Here is a 19,131-nt window from a genome sequence, read left to right as displayed (position 1 = left end):
TGAAAACCTATATGTGTGGGTTAGGCTAGACTTGACAGGAAATTATTGTTCTCTTATATGTAAATGAATTTGTCAGACCCAGCCCAAGAACAACGGTGAAACGGTCCAGTTGAGTTCAGTTCCTTTATTTGCTTACACCATATAGGCAGAATCTTGCCAGACTAAATCTATACTACTGCAACTAGTGGATATACCCTGGGGGATTCTAGGGAGTAGCTATCTTGAACCTCTTTCGTTTCCCATGCTCCACCTCCGGACTGGTTTTGCCTTTTGTCTCCTTGCCCTTCCTGAAATGCACCCCCTCCTTGCTCTCTGCTGCAATCCACCACATCACCCTCCCCTTCATAGACACATTCCATCACAGAATTACAGAAAGCTTTGCGCTTTTATGATCCCCACCCTCTATTTCATCCTCTTAGTATATGAAAAGATCAGAAACAGCCCTCCTAATCGGCAGTTTTGAATTGACCACGGTGTCTAGTAATGTGAACAGGACAATAAGGCAGAATGTGAGAATACAGTGTTCAGTAACTAAGGAGAGATATGCAATATTTCAAGCTTAGACTTCTGCTTGTGCAACAGGAGTCTGCCTAGCTCTCGTTCTCTTCACCCCCAGTGTGCTCTGAAAGGCCCCCTAGCTCTCTGGGGAAAGGAAAAGGAAATTCAGTCCACCGCAACATCTCTACTGAAGGATGGACATAATTTGATACAATTAAGAGCTTAAACAATTTTTTTTCAAAGCCAAGACACAATAGAAAACTGTAATTAATTTCAACCAGCATTCCCAATCCAACGTTTTCCAAATATGTTGGACTACAAGTTCTTATGCTTATGGTTTCCAAGTATAGTCTCCTATAGGTTGTGCTTTTGCTGTTTTGTTTGGTCTCTTCTGGTTATGATCTGTTTCTTAACTTTTATTATTCTTGCTTTTAAAATGTAAGCTGCCCTGAGTCAAACAAATGCTCTTTCCCGCTCTATGAATCAACATGAACTGTAAAAATAATTTAAGCTGAATAATCCCCTGGCAATTACCAGAGATGATGGATATATCCTGTAGAGGCTCAAAAGAACTTTATTCTTTCATGTATATAGTAATTCAGCACAAATTTTGACATAAGATTACAGAAAAATGCTAATATCAGGGTTTGGAAGAATTTAACATATTGAACTGAACATCATCTTCAAAAGTTTTCATTCAAATAGTCAAAAAATCAGTTAGATAAATGTAATTATGATCTAAAATCATGCCAGAATTATTTTCTCTGTTTCAGGAACTATATAAAAACATCAAAGACTTATAACAAAACCCAAAGTGTTATTTGTAACACTTAAAAATTAACCAATTCATTATAGCATAAGATTTGATGAAATTGTCTATGTCCAAAAGAATCTTATATTACAATATATTGTTAGGTTGTAGGATGCAACAAGATTCCTCATTGTTGTTTGCTGCAGTAGGTTAGTACAGCTATACTCTGAAAGTTATTACCATAAACAATGTCATGGATATGTCTGATCAATATATGCATAATTTTACTGTTTGAACTAACATGAGACGACTAGTGACTTACTATATATAATCACTGTAAGAGTCAACTTTTATTTCTCCTTGATACATTAGATTTTAAAATATAAGTTGATTTGCTTTTACAAGTTTTTCAACTTAACTAGGACAATGTGAAAATGATCCATGAGACACTTACTTTACAGACATTGTGCAGGCACTCTGTGGTCACCGGCTGGTAAACCAGCTCCTGGCAGCAAACACACATAAAGGATTGTTCCAGTTTCTTCAAAAAATTCTAGGACAGGATAAGGGAAAAATAATTAAGTGAAATGCTGAAGTGTCCATGATCTTTTCATAAAATACTACTGTTTCTATATCAACCCAGATTTTGTTTGGGGCCTGGAATATAATATTTGAAATATGTCTTCTATTTTAATAAATATGCCACATATTAGCCAAATTGTGCCTTTACTCTCTTCAGCTCCTCATGCACTCTGAATGGTTGGGGAACTTTCCAAAAAGTTGCAGGCAGAACAAAGTCCTTGTTGTTCCACTGAAATCCAGTTGCATGACATTAAAAGGAAACAATGCAGAATATTGGTTAAAACACAAAACATACTGGTCCTTCCTTAAGAAATTTAAGAACTTCATCCCATAATTTCTGGTTCGGAGAGTCCTCCTGTATCAACCATTGTTGTTGCTGCGTTAGCTGAAAAGCTTCTCCTTTCCCTCCATCACTCATCTTCATGGTTTTGGCTGTGTTTGTAGGTTGCTTTATATTGTCTGGAAAAAATGTTATCAAAGTACAATGATAAATTTACACTGGCTTCTTAGACTAGCTAGATATCCTGCAGGAACAGGCTTACTGATTAAATTATAAAAACTTCATATTTTACCAGAAAATGGAAAAAACATGAAAACAATCTTAAAGTAGAAATTTTCCAGAACATACATATTCAGTTTTATTCTTCATGTTTCTTGTTACTCTGAATGTAATACATTATATTCTGAAAATATATCCACCCAATTCTAAGGACAAACCAATGGATAGTATATTGATATTTGCAAAGATAGTTCTCACACAACTAGTGGTCTGACAAAAACTGTTGTTTTTCTTTTAAAGATACTTTCAAAGAAAAAGTAGAGTTTTCCTTTTTATATGGAAGAAATTTCAAATAACTCCCCGCAAGAAAACAGTATGATACTTAACTCCAATCTTAAATATTGAAAACAAACTCCTTCTTAAAATGTGTAAGTTCGTGTAATTACTGCAGCAGCACCATCCACCCATAAGGGAAGCACTGGCACCTCTGAAGGAATTTAAAGGTTTGCAGAATAGAAAAAAATATCATACAGGGAATTGCAAGCAGTCCAGTGAGGAATGATTGTGCTCCACAGGCACAGAATGCCAACTCATGGGAAAATTCAGAGCGAAGTATCTTAAAATTCAGAGTGGAGTATCTTAAAAGAGAATATAGGCAGCAAATAGAAGAAGCAACAAATTAGCATGCTAAAAGCAAACTTTTTTTTTACAGTGTTAAGACAGTATTGTCCTGACCTGAACAGAACATGTATCTTTTGACCTTTTTGTAGCCAAGTTATACCTCTGAAGTTGAAATGATGCTCAGTTTAGCACTTCTTGGAATAGCAAATCCATGACCTTTAATTTCTTGTTCTTTTCTTTTACCAGAATATGACGCAATCCAGAAGTGCTCACTTTGGCTGAAAACTGATTCTTAATTAAACTATTTTCACTTGAAGCCATTATTTATAAAGGGTTTAATTTTCCTCCATTTCTTTGAAGTTCAGAATGCTGAACATTTAGTATTTATGTGTAAGTTCCTTGTCAGCAATCCTTGTTCCAAAATAGACCAGCATGATTATTCCCAAATTAGAGGTTGAAGATAAACATCTGAGCGACAACGGCATATCTATAACTGTTGTGAAATAATAATGCCAAACTGGAAGGGTTTTATGGGTGCATTTTAGAATATGAATAACTTAAGTTCCTCAAAGTTGTACATTAAGTACAAGAATCATTGTGGAATGTGACCAGCTCTCTATAAAGAGAGGCTTCATAAACTGACTTCCTTCCCTGTTATTGACCTACTGTCTTGTCAAGAACCTCCAAAGCTTTCATATGCCAAGTATCAATCCCAACATTTCAATTTTTTTCTTGCATCGTCCCTCCCTTCTACAAGTTTCTAATATATCGTAGAAAAATCTTAAATCCCCTCTTCCTTTGTTAATCTATATAGTAATGGCCAATAGTAACCTATAGCCAATATTTTTTTTAAATGACCCAAAAACTGCACTGTCAAATTCTGGCAGAAAATGCAGGAAACTGAAGGATAATTTCTCACGATTCTTGGTAATAAACAAACAAACATTTTGAAGCACCCTGAAGACATGGCTCTTCCCCCAGGCCTTTGGCGAGGATGACCGCTGCCTCTGTTCTTCCTTTTCCTTGTTCCTATCTAGGTTTGTTTTCTCTGCCATCTCTGTTCCTTTGCTTTGTGTTGTTGTTCTTAATTTTTTGTATTGCTACTTGTTTTTAAACGTTTTTACAATTTGTAAACCGCCCAGAGTTGCTGGGAGTTGGCTGGCATATAAATTTAATAAATGATTATTATTACCAACAAATATGTACGCCTTCATTTAGATTTAACTTATTCAAAAATGATCCTAAATATGTACGCCTTCATTTAGATTTAACTTATTCAAAAAGGATCCTAAATGATCCTAAAAATGATCATTTAGATTTAACTTATTCAAAAATGATCCTTTCAGCTTACAGAACTCTATTTATTGTATTTCCAATAACTTAAAATCACCCACACTTTCTGAAAACAACCCTCCCTCCACTCTAAAATTCAAGACCCCTCATTTAGTTGACAGTGGTTATACAAAACCTAGTGCTATGGGTCTTTGGATGATATGGAATATCATTTCTTGAGGAAGTGATTGGAACTTATTTATAAGGGTAAGTCTAATGGTTAATACATATGGATGAGAGTGCATACCTAGCGTGATTGATACTTCTGTCAATGCCCTGGCCACTGGCTGGCATAAAGACTCCTAAATGTCTTCTCTCTGAAGGTACTCATTCAGCCCTGCAGTTCACCAGCTAGTTAGGAATGAAGAAGCGATGGAACAATAGATAAAACATAGGTGGAAGATGACTCAGAAGAGATCCAATTGAATACAAGAAAGAACCAATATGAAAAGGCTGACTTCTCAAAGCTGACAGATATATTAGATGTATGAGGGGACCCAGAGAAATTATGTTTCAATATACAGTGGGGCAAAAAAGTATTTAGTCAGCCACCAATTGTGCAAGTTCTCCCACTTAAAAAGATGAGAGAGGCCTGTAATTTTCATCATAGGTATACCTCAACTATGAGAGACAAAATGGGGAAAAAAATCCAGAAACTCACATTGTCTGATTTTTAAAGAATTTATTTGCAAATCATGGTGGAAAATAAGTATTTGGTCACCTACAAACAAGCAAGATGTCTGGCTCTCACAGACCTGTAACTACTTCTTTAAGAGGCTCCTCTGTCCTCCACTCGTTACCTGTAGTAATGGCACCTGTTTGACCTTGTTAGCAGTATAAAAGACACCTGTCCACAACCTCAAAGAGTCACACTCCAAACTCCACTATGGCCAAGACCAAAGAGCTGTTGAAGGACACCAGAAGCAAAATTGTAGACCTGCACCAGGCTGGGAAGACTGAATCTGCAATAGGCAAGCAGCTTGGGGTGAAGAAATCAACTGTGGGAGCAATAATTAGAAAATGGAAGACCTACAAGACCACTGATAATCTCCCTTGATCTGGGGCTCCACACAAGATCTCACCCCATGGGGTCAAAATGATTGCAAGAATGGTGAGCAAAAATCCCAGAACCACATGGGGGGACCTAGTGAATGACCTGCAGAGAGCTGAGACCAAAGTAACAAAGGCTACCATCAGTAACACACTACGCCGCCAGGGACTCAAATCCTGCAGTGCCAGACGTGTCCCCCTGCTTAAGCCAGTACATGTCCGGGCCCGTCTGAAGTTTGCTAGAGAGCATTTGGATGATCCAGAAGAGGATTGGGAGAATGTCATATGGTCAGATGAAACCAAAGTAGAATGTTTTGGTCTAAACTCAACTCGTCATGTTTGGAGGAGGGAGAATGCTGAGTTGCATCCAAAGAACACCATACCTACTGTGAAGCATGGGGGTGGAAACATCATGCTTTGGGGCTGTTTTTCTGCAAAGGGACCAGGACGACTGATCCGTGAAAAGGAAAGAATGAATGGGGCCATGTATCGTGAGATTTTGAGTGAACACCTCCTTCCATCAGCAAGGGCATTGAAGATGAAACGTGGCTGGGTCTTTCAGCATGACAATAATCCCAAACACACCGCCCGGGCAACGAAGGAGTGGCTTCGTAAGAAGCATTTCAAGGTCCTGGAGTGGCCTACCAGTCTCCAGATCTCAACCCCATGGAAAACCTTTGGAGGGAGTTGAAAGTCTGTGTTGCCCAGCGGCAGCCCCAAAACATCACTGCTCTAGAGGAGAACTGCATGGAGGAATGGGCCAAAATACCAGCAACAGTGTGTGAAAACCTTGGGAAGACTTACAGAAAACGTTTGACCTCTGTCATTGCCAACAAAGGATATATAACAAAGTATTGAGATGAACTTTTGATATTGACCAAATACTTATTTTCCACCATGATTTGCAAATAAATTCTTTAAAAATCAGACACTGTGATTTTCTGGATTTTTTCCCCCATTTTGTCTCTCATAGTTGAGGTATACCTATGATGAAAATTACAGGCCTCTCTCATCTTTTTAAGTGGGAGAACTTGCACAATTGGTGGCTGACTAAATACTTTTTTGCCCCACTGTAGATTGGAATGCCTTTTCTATCTAACAACTGATGAATTTAAGTTACTAGACGTACCATCAATAATTGGTCTTTTCTGATTTCCATTGCTCTGTTCCACAGGCTCCTGCTTCATAGGCTGTTTTTTTACTTTGTCTTTCTTTTCTTTATTTGCCATAGCTTCCCAATAGCCTTCTGGGTACTACAACAGAAGAGCATCACATCTGAGTATTTTAAGCAATGCTTGCATAAAAACAAGAACATCCGGAATGACAGTATTTTCATAAGATCCATTACATCAAAGAGAACTCCAGCTCTGGAGGAGGAGCAAAAAAAGCTGTAGTCTGAGTCAACTGATTCACAAAATGCCATTATTCCCTTGAAGACACAAAATGAACACTAAGCCTTCATTTCTATCTTTATAACAAATAGATTGGCTGAAATTACCAGGCTTGCCTCCTTGGTAAGGAATCAAGGGCTGTTTCCACTTTCTGTATTTTATCAACTGACCTAGGAATCCAAATATTAACAAATGAAATAAGTACTAGATTACCCATTGAATACATTTTATATTGGGAGTGGTTTATGTCTGAAGGATAGGAAATCATATCTGAGACTCCCAATCTTTTGAAGGACTAAAGAGACAGAACCAAAAGTTTTCTGTCCATTTATTGCCAGGCGGAGCAGTTAAGGATAAGGGTGGGAGCGGGAATCTCCTGGGGAAAACTGTTCATTCCCACCTAAAAACCATCCCAAAACATGGAAAAGGGGGTTGCTGAATTTCAATCATAATTTAAAAATTCTGGGGAGGGGGCACAGATGTAGTGCCATGTGTAGTCTATAGGTTGTCCACCTCTCATCTACATGAAATAAAGTATGGACTTCTGAAACATGAAGATTGCGGAGAAAATATAATCCAAGTTATCTGACATCTTTAAAACAAATCTTAAGAAAACCTTACAAGAGAGCTTCAGCTGAACATTGACTAGCTTATCTGTTTCAGTAAAACATAAAAACTGTGGCAGTAAAAAGTTCTAACCTGTAAACTCAGGCCCAATTTCTTTGACCGTTCAATTCCCTCTGTAGTCCAAGGTGCAGGTTCAGCATCATCTCTTCTCAGAAGATAGCGCCAAACTAAAAATCCACATTTTCCAATTTCTGGCCAATATTTCACCACCTGTTTTATAAAGTTGCTTTTATATGTATCTTCTATAGTCTAGCTGCTTAAATCAACTTTAAGAATCCATTCAAACTTTTGTATCTAAAAAGTTTAACCTAAGGGCATCTTAAAGTATTTCCTAAAGTTGACTATACAAAATAGTTTAAAAAAATCAAGCATATTAAGTAAAATGATAGTCACAGGATAGACAAAACAAAAAACAGTACAAATAAGATTATTTAGAATACCACACTAAAGCCTGAGTGAATTTATCGATCTGTGACTTTCCTCTTTGCTTAGTTGTACACTCAAGATTGCCCACAAAATTAAAATGCAGAACACAAAATAGAAAATTAATGTATGAAATAATCAACTATTAAAAACTTGGAATTGTATCTTGAATGCTCTTCTAAGGCACAGAGTGTAAGGGCAAAACCAACTCCAAAAAGAGTACATTCCATAATATGAGTGTGAAACAGAAAAAAAGCCTCTGAGAATGGGGGCACATGCAAAAAGGCTTCTTCTGCTGATCATAATGTCCCCACGGGTTTGTTACAGAAAAGGCAGCTCTTCAGGAAGTCAGGTCCTAAACTCTTTATAGAATGTTATTATTTTTTATTTTTTAATTAAATTTATAAGGTCACCCCATTCTATAGTTTAAAGTTTAATAGCAGCACCTTAAATTGTACCGAGAAAATCAAAAGGTTTTTCACTACAGGTATAATTCCCATATCTTTTATTAGTTAACAGCCCAATTGCCACCTTTTGTACCAACTGAAACTTCCAGATGCTTTTTAAGGATAAACCACAACAGGGTACATTGTAATAGTCCAGATACAATATGACCAAAGAGTAGATAACACTGCTAAATCCAATTGGCTCAGCAATGATCCAGCTATCATGCCAGTGTAATGTGCTCTTTACTATAGCTGCCACCTTGATCAATGAGATCTTCTATTTCTATGGAGAAGGGAGGGTACAATATACTCACAACAGGCTAAATTTCAATATCCAAATACCCAAGACTCAACTACGTAAGCCTGGATTTAATTTTAATTTGTTCATCTGCATCCAGCCCATTATTGAACTTCAGCATTTGTCAAGGGAACCAACTGCTTCCTTGACGGCAAGCAGTAATAGAACTGGTGCTTTTAGCATACTGATGGCATCCTACTCCAAAGTTCCAGCTGCTTCATGTAAATACTGAACAGCTGAGGGACAGGATGGAGTCTCTTGGGATGCCATAGATCAGGTTCAACAGAAGTGCCCCAGCAAAATATATGAAACTACTGCAGAACAGATAGCCTAGAGAAATTAGGAGAGCCACACATTCTATCTGTTTTCCAGCACAGGTACCGTATTTTTCCGACTATAAGACGATACTTTTTTCTAAAATCCTTATGCTAAAAATTGAAGGGCGTCTTATTCAAGGAAGTAAGCCGAGGAGAGAACCGCGCAGTTGCAAAACTGCCCATACTTTGTCTCTGCAAACAGGCTTCCTCCTATTTCTAGCCTCCAATCATGAGTGAAATAGCTTGACTCTGCAAACAGGCTTCCTCCAATCACGAGCCTCCAATCACGAGTGAAACTGCCCATACTGTCTCTGCAAACAGGCTTCCTCCAATCACGAGCCTTATGTAACTGACGTCAGCTGATGCTGAACAAACCAATTAGAGGAAGTCTGTTTGCAGAGACAAGCTATCGCCAGTTTCACTCGTGATTGAATGTAATCAGTTATGCAAAAGAGCCTGGAAATAGAGCTGCAGAGAGACGGTTTGGACCTCCTCCCACCGAGTGCATCAGGTAAATGTTACCTAATTACTAAATAAAAATGTATTCTGCACTATCTTTAAAATATTGATTTCTTAATTTTGGGTTGGAAAAGTGGAGGTCGTCTTGTAGATGGGCGCATCTTATTGACGGAAAAATATGGTAATCCACAAGGCAGTTTCAGTCCCATACTTTAGCCAAAAGTTAAGGTTAAAAGATCTGGAAGAGTAATAAAATATTTGCCTGGAACCAGCGTTCACAACTTACTTAGTAAAACTCTCTAGAAAGATACTCTCTAGAAAGTCAAGTATAGCTGAATTAACTGGAACATATTTTTCTAATCTCCTTCCTGGCAGAGTTCATAGGAAAAGCTAGGCAGTTGTAATGCTAAAACCAGATCTAAATCCAATTGAAGTGGATTTTGGATCTATTTCATCCAAGCACATCTAGATAAAACAACTTCTGTATATATATACATTAGTTCTAGGAAAAAACTTATGCTATCTGAAAAACAACTTACATACAAAGGCAAGTTGATGTATTGATCTCAATTTATCTATCTTGCTTCTGATCATCTGCACTGTGTTGTAGTGGACTTCCTAAGCAATGGGTATTGTAAAGATGAAAGATCTTAAACTCAATATTGACTGTCTGCAACAAGTAACATTTGATATCCAGATTGTTTCACTAAAAAGTATATATCCCACATTTTCTTTTTTAAGAATCAAAAGGCAATTTATACTGGTACATGGCAGATTTTAAAATGTTTATTGCAAATTAAGCTAAATAATAAAGTAAGCTAAAAAAAATTAAGAGGGCTTTTTTACATAAACGTCAAAAAGATGCCAACAATTGAGAACTCTATTTCTTATGCTATACACAGAAATCCAGCTCGCTCTATCTATCTATCTATCTATCTATCTATCTATCTATCTATCTATCTATCTATCTATCTATCTATCTATCGTATTTATATAGCCACCCATCTCAGATAAAAGTGATTCTGGGCTACGTACAATAATTAAAAAGAATAAATACATAAAAAAACAATTACAAGTAAAAATAACCATAAAAGCACACAAAACAGAAGGGGATAATATTAATAAGGGAGCCATTGCAAAATCTCCCTGGTCCCCTGGAACCCCCAGGCCTGAACACATAGCCATATGCATATATTATTGTATTATTGAATACACAGACTATTTATTGCCAATTCTTTCTCTTCCTCCCTTACCTCAGATACATTGTGCAAAAGCTGAAAAAACAGACAACTAATACAATAGTGAATATTACAATAAATTGATTATTGATCCTTAATGAACATATTTTTCTACAGAATGAGTTGAAACCAAAATTGCATGAACTGAAAGCTGTGTGCACAAAAGGCTTTCTTTAAAGCTTCTCTGATAGATCAGAAGGGCACTGAGCTCAAACTGTGCCAGGGGGGACATCTAGAAATCACAAAAAATTATACACAGGCACCTTTTCTGCTCACGCAACATGGCATGCTTCTACATGATTTTCAGCAACTCCCAGACTACCCCAAATCTCTGGGAAGATTTTTCAAAGGGGGTATGGATCAATATGTTTTTCAGTAAAACAAAAAGTACTTTGTTATTAATATTTTCCAAGATAAGGACAAACATAGCAGAACAACATTTACCTTGTATATGCCATCATATCTATTGCCTTCCTCAGGAGCGTATTTGCTGATCCTTCGACCTTTTGAACTGCGAACAACTCTAACTGGTTTTCCAGCTCTCCAATTTTTAGACTCAGCTCCATTTTTGTCATCCAGTGGGGCATCACAATTTAGAGCCAGGGCCCTGCAAAATGTTTTTTTAAAGGTCTTCACATAACAAAATGTTTCTTTAAGTATCAGAGCATCAGTGAGGATTATCATGAGATGCCAAACTATTGCAATTTGACGCTCCAGTCAGCAGAGCATATAGTAGGGTAGTTAAGCCCAAAATCACTATTGACTCAACTAGAGTTTGTTCCTATGGAAAAAGTAGTGCCTCATGTCAAGCCTGAACATATCCTCCTTTTCTTCCTTCACAAAAGAGTGATTCAGGCACTCATAGCTGCAGCCTCCAGATGCAAGTGTCCCACAATTTGAAAGGCTCCTAAATTCACTATGACTCAGCCATTAAAACTAAACATTAAAGAGGTCCATTTACTCTCGCTCTCCCCCAACCTCCGCAACCTGTTCTGCTTTATCCTCTCACCAACAAGGTAGTGAGAAGCAGAAATATTGTTTTCCTCTGTAGGAAAAACTACAGACCAGCTCTGCCTAGCATCTTGATTTCCCAGAGCACTTTAATTTTCCAGGGGGCCTCTAAGTTGCCTTAGTAATCTATAAGGTGCAACAGACTTAAAATGACTACCTGCTTGGAAGTAGACAGTTTCTCATTAAAAGAATGAATGCTTGCTCCTTAAAAGCAAATAGAAAAATATTTTCAAAAAGGTACCTGTTCATGTGTGTTAGAGTTTGATCAAATGAATGTTCCCCAATTCTTTTATTGCCAGAAAGATCTCTTCCACCACTCCCGGTGTAAGTAAATTCGTCACCTCGGTCCTATAGAAGAAGATAAATTATCCTTTAAAATGTCAAATTATGACTGAGGATAGACAGGTCTCAGATATACAATTAGAAAATGAAAATGAGTCCCATGTAATAACAGCTGTGCATAGAAACTATACCAACACTTGATCTGCTAGTGCCACAGATATTCTGTGTATGCATGGTCATGTTCATGTATGTTTGCATATGAATGTGTCTATCTAAAAATACAAAAAGTATTAGCTTCAGTAGGCAGCTTTTTAGAAGACCCAATTATTTACAAACCATCCTAAGTGGGGCAAGAGGGGAACAGAAAGCAGATCTCCTGATATGCACATTCTGAGCAAAAATGGAATGATTTTTCAACCATTTTACTTCACATTCACAGTCCCTCTCTCCGTTCTATATCCAGGACAGATGTGAATGCAGCAACTCTGAGTTAATGGCAAACAGCTGGATCTAACAGCAACAGATTTCTACATGCCTAGACACAGAGAATGCCTCTCCCAGGTCAAGTATCCTATCCACAATTTTCAGTGTTGTCAAAAGACTGACAAAAAGTTCCTAGAATGCCATTAACTGAGGGGAAGACATGGCTGTGCTCTTAAATGTTTTAGAATATAGGTTAGGAAAGGTACATTGATAGGGTGAATACTCTCTACAAACTGTCCAAATATTTTATTCTGTTTGTTATTCTAAAAAAGTTCAGTTACTATATTTGATATGTTTTAGCATATTTGTATATTATCTCTTTTTAAAAAATCAGTTCAATAACATCTACTAGCAGTTTGCATTATTAATGTCCACTACTCTGGTTTTTGTGCATATGTGGTGTCTGGCCTTTTGTTTTGTTCCAATTCTTGTTGAAGTTATACTGCATTATATACACAATGATATAATTACTTTTATTAATATCTTAGTACACTATTATAGAATCCATTCAGAAGAAAGGTGAGTTTAAACAATTTTAAATAAATAAATAATGAGCTGAATGGCTTTGAGTAATTTTGGACCTTACAGGTATGATGATGAACTAACCTTTCTCTCCCTGACTATACCCCTTCCCCAATGTAAGATGCAAACTACTCTCCTCCCCAAAATACATCTATTATAACGATGCACTTAGCACTACTCAAAGTTTAATTGGTTCAAGGGCAGATGAGATTTAACAAGTTTTGGGCAATAAAGCAAAATTATGTGAAGGCTTACACACCTTTCTTTTTCTTTGAAGTATTCTACTGATTTTGGTATCAGCTATCCAGTAAAAATGCATTTTTTACTTCCACATCGTCTCAGTAATAACTAACTGGCATCTGACTACAAATGATATCAATAAACTAAAACAAAACTGTAACAACAACAATGCTAGTATACTGTTTGTATTAATCACAAAATTGTAGGTCTGAGGAAACAGGGCAAAACATATATATTATTATCTTCTTGAGCTACTTAGTATGTGAACATGAAATGTAGACTATAAATAAAAAGCATTAATTAAATATCAAAGCATGCCAGTTAATGCCAGTTCACTGCTATCAAGAGTAATTGGCTGAATCAACAGAAGGCTATAAGAGTTGATGATTTTGATTTACACACTAAAAATCTATTAATGATTTATCTAGTAGAGAGAAATGTTTTGTAACATTTCATAAGCAACTTATGAAAACCAAAATGCTACCAAGTATTCTAGTAAAATTATATGAACTGATTTTTTTGGTTGCACCATTGACACACCATTTTTTAATTTATTTGCTAGGTACATATCCCACCTTTATTTTGTGTGATTCAAGGTGATATAAATAATGCTCCCTCCTCTTATTTCCTCACACAACTACCCTGCAATTATTGCTATCATTACTGGATAAACACTGTACAAAAGTCAGAAATCAAAAATAGAAATGTAAGAAGATACAGCTTAATAAAAGAAAGAAGTATTTAATAGCACCCTCTCCTACTTCCTTTAATCCCCCCCCAACGCTACTTAGATATTTATACTCTGCTTTAAACGTTTACAGTTATTGCTTATATCTATTTGAACCATTTTTTCCAGTTGTTTCTCTCTTTTCTTCAAAAACCATATTCTGTATCTTAGCTTGGCTTGCTATATAATATGTAGATATATAATAAATATATAGATAAATAATATCTATTTGAACCATTTTTTCCAGTTGTTTCTCTCTTTTCTTCAAAAACCATATTCTGTATCTTAGCTTGGCTTGCTATATAATATGTTGCATGTAAGGGAGCCATTCCTGCTTGAATTTGGTTAGACTTCTGTTGTAAATATGTACAGTCAATTTCTTCATTGCCATATATTCTCTAATTTGATCTCCCAATCTTGTATCGTCAGCATGGTTTCTCTTTCCCAATATTATGCCAAATTAAGTCTTGCCGCCATCAGCATATATCTCCATAAATGGTGATACCTTTCTGGAATCATTCCTAATAAAAATATCGGTGGTTTCAATTCAAATGTTATTTTCAAAATTCCCTATGTATTTCTTGCTAGTACTTTTGAATTTTCTGCATGACCACCACATATGAAAAATTGTTCTTTTTGTTGTTATAGCATTTCGCCCAGCTGGCTTCCAGGCTTAAGAGAAAACTAGAATTCCAGGTCTCCCAGTTTCTAGTCCACCTCCTCAACCACAGCATCAAACCAACTCACTATGAAGACATATATGAAAGTAATGCAGTTTTTAGACATAAATTTAACAAAGAAATGAAGAAAATCAAATTGGAATGGTTTTTATACTCCTAAAATGAACACAATGGCAAATATTTAGCTGACAGGAACTAAAATGGAAAATTAATTATAATGTAAGAAAATATGAATATAGAACAGCAATAATTCTAAAACTAATTAAAAAGGAAATACAATAATATTAGGCTATTAAATCTATTCCTATAAAATAAGTGGGCCCCTATGTTTAGAAGTTTTAAAACTATGTATAAAGCAATAAGGACTGTTAAAATATAGAAAATGATAAGTAAGGTCATGCATAACCTATTGCTTCCCAAACTAGCTTTCAAACTTAGAGTAGATTAGAGGAATTTGTAAGAAAAAAAAAGTCCGAGACAAAGGAAGAGGGCAATTCCTTAACATTAGTGAACAGCAAAGCAAGATTATGTCCATATCAGTCATCATAAGTAACACAATGCTTGATTGTTTTAAAAGTTTTTTAATGACAAAATTATTATACAGTTATTAATTACTAGGTTTTTATAATCTGTTCCTGATGCCTCTACTACCCAACTAATTTAGACGGATGACTGTCAAAAGACAATCAAGCTATGCGACTAATCCTGTTTATGTCAGCATGGCACAAGACTACAGCCTTAGCAAAAGCAACCTCTGGATTACAATTAGTTAACAGACATGAATGAGCAGCATACAAATATTGTAAATATATTAAATAAATAATTATACACTGCATATTAAAAAATGACCAAAGATTAAGGGATTCTGTAATGAAATCTCCTTGCAATTAAAAAAAATTAATGCTAAGTAATTTGTTGATTACTACTATATAAATATGCCATATTAACCTGCTATACATGTCGTTAAAGCCAAAAAGCCAACAGAGTCAAAGATTTCTCTCTGATTCTCAGCCATATACGTATAATTTTGTTTGCATGGCCAGCATAACATATCCTGATCTTCACAGTTCATTCCAAGGTCACATCAATCCTTATATAACAGCTTCAACCAAAAGACATTAATGTCTTTACTGGAAAACTCCCATAGTGGCAGCAGGTCACTAAGTGTTATTGGCAAAATATATGTAATACTATCATGCTACCGATAATGTCTTTACTAATAGTTCTTAGCAACAATCCTTGGCACGTTGCTTATGGTTTTATGGTTCATTTGTAGTATGCTTCAAAATTCCTCCTCATGGTACAGAGCTGGAGAAGAGGGTGGAAACACTACTCTGACAATTTGTGGTCAGAGATGGTTTGTAGAAAACCATTTATGCCTAAACCATGGCTAAATTTATGGAATGAAAAAGAAATATTGATACAGTATATACCAGAACAGATTGTTGCTGTATTTATTAGTTGTAAATGTTTCCTAACATGTGCTTCTAAGTGCTAGACATACAGATATGTCTGAGACAAACTGCCACAAATAATACTTTTTTAAAAAATGTGAATACTTCAAGTAGCATTGCTTTAGCTTTTACATTTACTTTAGCTGAGACCTAGTTATCACTGAACTGATAAAACTATGTCTGAAGTGTATCACTTTGAATTTTAGATAGGCAATATGACCATAAAATACAAAAAATATATATATACAGCAAAGAGAAAGCCTTTTCTCAGTTATTTTCTACTTGTAGGAATATTTTACGTTATTTTCATTCAATAATGTGATCTCCTCCTGAAATGTGATATATAGTCCATAGTCAGTGTGGTCCATATACAAATTATCATCTCAGTAAGCTTTAGGCTAACATGAAAGATAATTCTGGATCTTAGGGTATGTTTTAAAGGCTCATGATGCAGCTGCCTGGCTTCAACTAAAGCAGTGTTTCTTAAAGTGTGGTCCTAGGAGCCCTGAGGGTCCCCCCAAACCCTCTCAGGGGTCCTCAAAATCAAAATTATTTGCCAGCCTATGTTGGAAAATAATAACAATATTAAAATCTCATCAAAAGATCATGAGAAGCAGTAGTGGCAGTGAATGCCTCAACTTTAATTTTTAATACAGTAAATATTGATAAATATAACCCATACAAACAAAAGCTCTTTTGGGGTCCTCCATAATTTTTAAAAGTGGGAAGGGGTCCTGAGAGAAAAAAAGTTTATGAAATACTGAACTAAAGAGTTTAATGCTGGACATTGTCTAAATGGGAGACTGCCAAAGAACTTCATGTACAACACTATGAGTTCGATCATGGAAGGAAGGCATGCAGTAAATAATGGATAATAAAAGAGTACCATCATTCCAAAACTGTCAATAGGCTTCCTGAAAATAAAATAATACAAAGAGGACTGTATTCACTTATGTCCATTCTATGACAGAACATTCAGTAAACACGCAGCAGCTTCTTAACTTAGATGATTTTCTGATTTTCCTTTGCTCTATAGCTCCCTCCACTGTAAATTTGCTTCAAAAGGTTAGGAGGTCTTCTGAAGAATAGCATGTAGTGCAGGAGACTGAAGGAGGAAAAAGAGATCTGCAAAAATATTTTCTTTCATTGTGTAGACCAAACTGTCAGTGAAAAGCACAATTGGAAAAAAAATAACATATGCCAGGCAGAAATTATGGCTTTTAGGAATGCCACTTTCCAAGTATTACGCTCTAAGCCTCAGTTGATAGAAGTTCTAGTTGAGGGTCCCATGATGATACTTGGTGGTATAACAGAGAGGCTTGTCTTATGAATCTCTTGACATGGCAATGGCTAAAACTGAGATGCTAAAACTGTGGAGAGGACTGATACCTGCTTACAGAGGATACTCGTTAGAGTTACTGATCAAGGCCCAACCTTAAGAAGTGTAGGAGGACAATGTGTTGGCCTTTTAAGAAAGCCAGGAATTTCCTCAGAGTTAAGCACATTGTGTACAATTCTAAGAGTTCATGGTGCCCTGAGCTGCTTCTTCCAGCTAGACCTAGGGGACTATTTAGCTTAGGCAGTGCACCCCCCATTCTGAGCCCAGAATCTGTGCTGAATTACACACAGTGGAAGGGAGATTTGCTGTAATTGCAGAACCTAATGGACCAAAAATGCTGAGAATGCCTGGCAGAGAAAATCCACTGCAGGGGACAGGAGTAATGAATCTATGCAGGTGATGATCAAGAAGTTCAGGCAGCTGGTGTGAAGGACTGATGTGACTAGCTGCTGGATAATCTTCTTTCGCCCCTTTAGCAGAGAGAGATCTTTTTTGGTGTCCAGGATGGTGCTCAGGTGCTGCTTATGGTATGCATTTATTAAAAAATACTCATCTACATTTATTAGAAAAATCTGCATCCTGTGGCCCAAAAGTCCCTTCATCCTGTTTGATTGATGGAATCAGATCAACAGGTCAACTAGTTGCAGACAAATGTGTACTTCCTGGGACCTGAGATGCCTGTGATAGTCACCACTGCTTTCATGAATACTCTGGGAAATGCTAATAAGCTGAATGAAAATTGACAATAGGTGCCTTTCGATGACATGGGGGATGAGATGAACTGATCTCAAGGGGCTTGATGAATCAATTACATAATGGTAAGAGACCATATTTAAAACACATGTCTGAAGTTACATTGATTCATAGGTAAGCAACCTATATTAGTCTCCTGCCCATGGGAGGTTGGAGTGATCATTGTTTGCGTCCGCCCTTTTCCTATGGGAAAAAGCATTCCCCCTGGGCTAAGGCTGGGATAGGTGTGATCTCTTTTCAGTTCTCTGCCACCCTGGTGGTCTGTGATCCTTATGGTCTGAGGTTCTGCTTTTGGTGGAGTAGAAACAAGAGGTTACGCCTGGCATTCAGCTGCTCTTGTCTTCATGTACTTTGACAGTTATGGGTAGGCCTTCCCTGGAGATTCTGGGGTACAAAGTGATTGCTATGCCTTTAGGAAGGGAGCATCACTAGTGGAGTCACTTTTATAGCTTAAATGTTACTGTTCTATTACTAAAAACCCATGGGGGAGACTGAGTGCCTGGTGCCACCAGCTTTTATCCCCTTTGTGCCTATGCTATCCCATTCCCCAAAGATAAGCAACAACAAGCTCTCTCTTTCTGAGAGGCACATGGTTTGCAGCCAGCAATTTGGAAGCTGGACCACTGACTATTGGGGTGGCAGGGAGGATCTCTGGCTTCAATCATTGCTGCATGGTTGAAGCCAGACCCCTTGCTTGCCCTCACCATCAGAATCAGAGTTATCTGCTGACAGTGGATTGCTGTCTGTTAATATGATGACCATTTCAACAAAGAAGGTAAAGACCACAGTACAAATTAAGAACAACAGGAAAAGGGACTGGGAAAGGAAAATAATTGGAGGCACAAATGTATGACTGGGTTGATCCTGACTGGCTCTGCTGTAGAGAAAGAAAGAAGAATTTTAAAAGGTGTTTGCCTCTAAAGTTCCAAGTATATGTTACCGATTATTGCCAGGAACCCCTTCAGATCTTAAAATATCTCTAGGAGAAAGAATTTGGGAATGCCTTAGCAACAAAGGAAGTCCAGACCATTAGATTTGGGATACAACACATTATTTCTATACGATAGTCACTATATATATTCACATTCAGAGAATGAAGATTCAACTT

The 19,131-nt window shown here is 36.8% G+C and overlaps 1 protein-coding gene across 1 annotated transcript in view; it reads right to left on the bottom strand.

The window, feature by feature from the left end:
- The window catches only part of UHRF2 (ubiquitin like with PHD and ring finger domains 2), a 77,296-nt gene that overhangs the window by 4,023 nt on the left and 54,142 nt on the right, over nucleotides 1-19,131 (bottom strand). The window contains exons 10-15 of the mRNA XM_088130216.1: nucleotides 11,785-11,891; nucleotides 10,977-11,139; nucleotides 7,424-7,561; nucleotides 6,463-6,586; nucleotides 2,127-2,290; nucleotides 1,704-1,802 (exon numbers count right to left, since the gene is read on the bottom strand). Of these exons, the coding sequence (XP_087986342.1) occupies nucleotides 1,704-1,802; nucleotides 2,127-2,290; nucleotides 6,463-6,586; nucleotides 7,424-7,561; nucleotides 10,977-11,139; nucleotides 11,785-11,891 (795 nt within the window). The remainder of the gene's footprint in view (nucleotides 1-1,703; nucleotides 1,803-2,126; nucleotides 2,291-6,462; nucleotides 6,587-7,423; nucleotides 7,562-10,976; nucleotides 11,140-11,784; nucleotides 11,892-19,131) is intronic.

This window comes from Python bivittatus, unplaced genomic scaffold (assembly GCF_059951505.1).
Source record: "Python bivittatus isolate LINGU-HERP-01145 unplaced genomic scaffold, Pbiv_v1 ctg000850_np1212, whole genome shotgun sequence".
Lineage (NCBI taxonomy): Eukaryota > Metazoa > Chordata > Lepidosauria > Squamata > Pythonidae > Python > Python bivittatus.
This window is presented reverse-complemented; position numbering and strand designations above follow the sequence as displayed.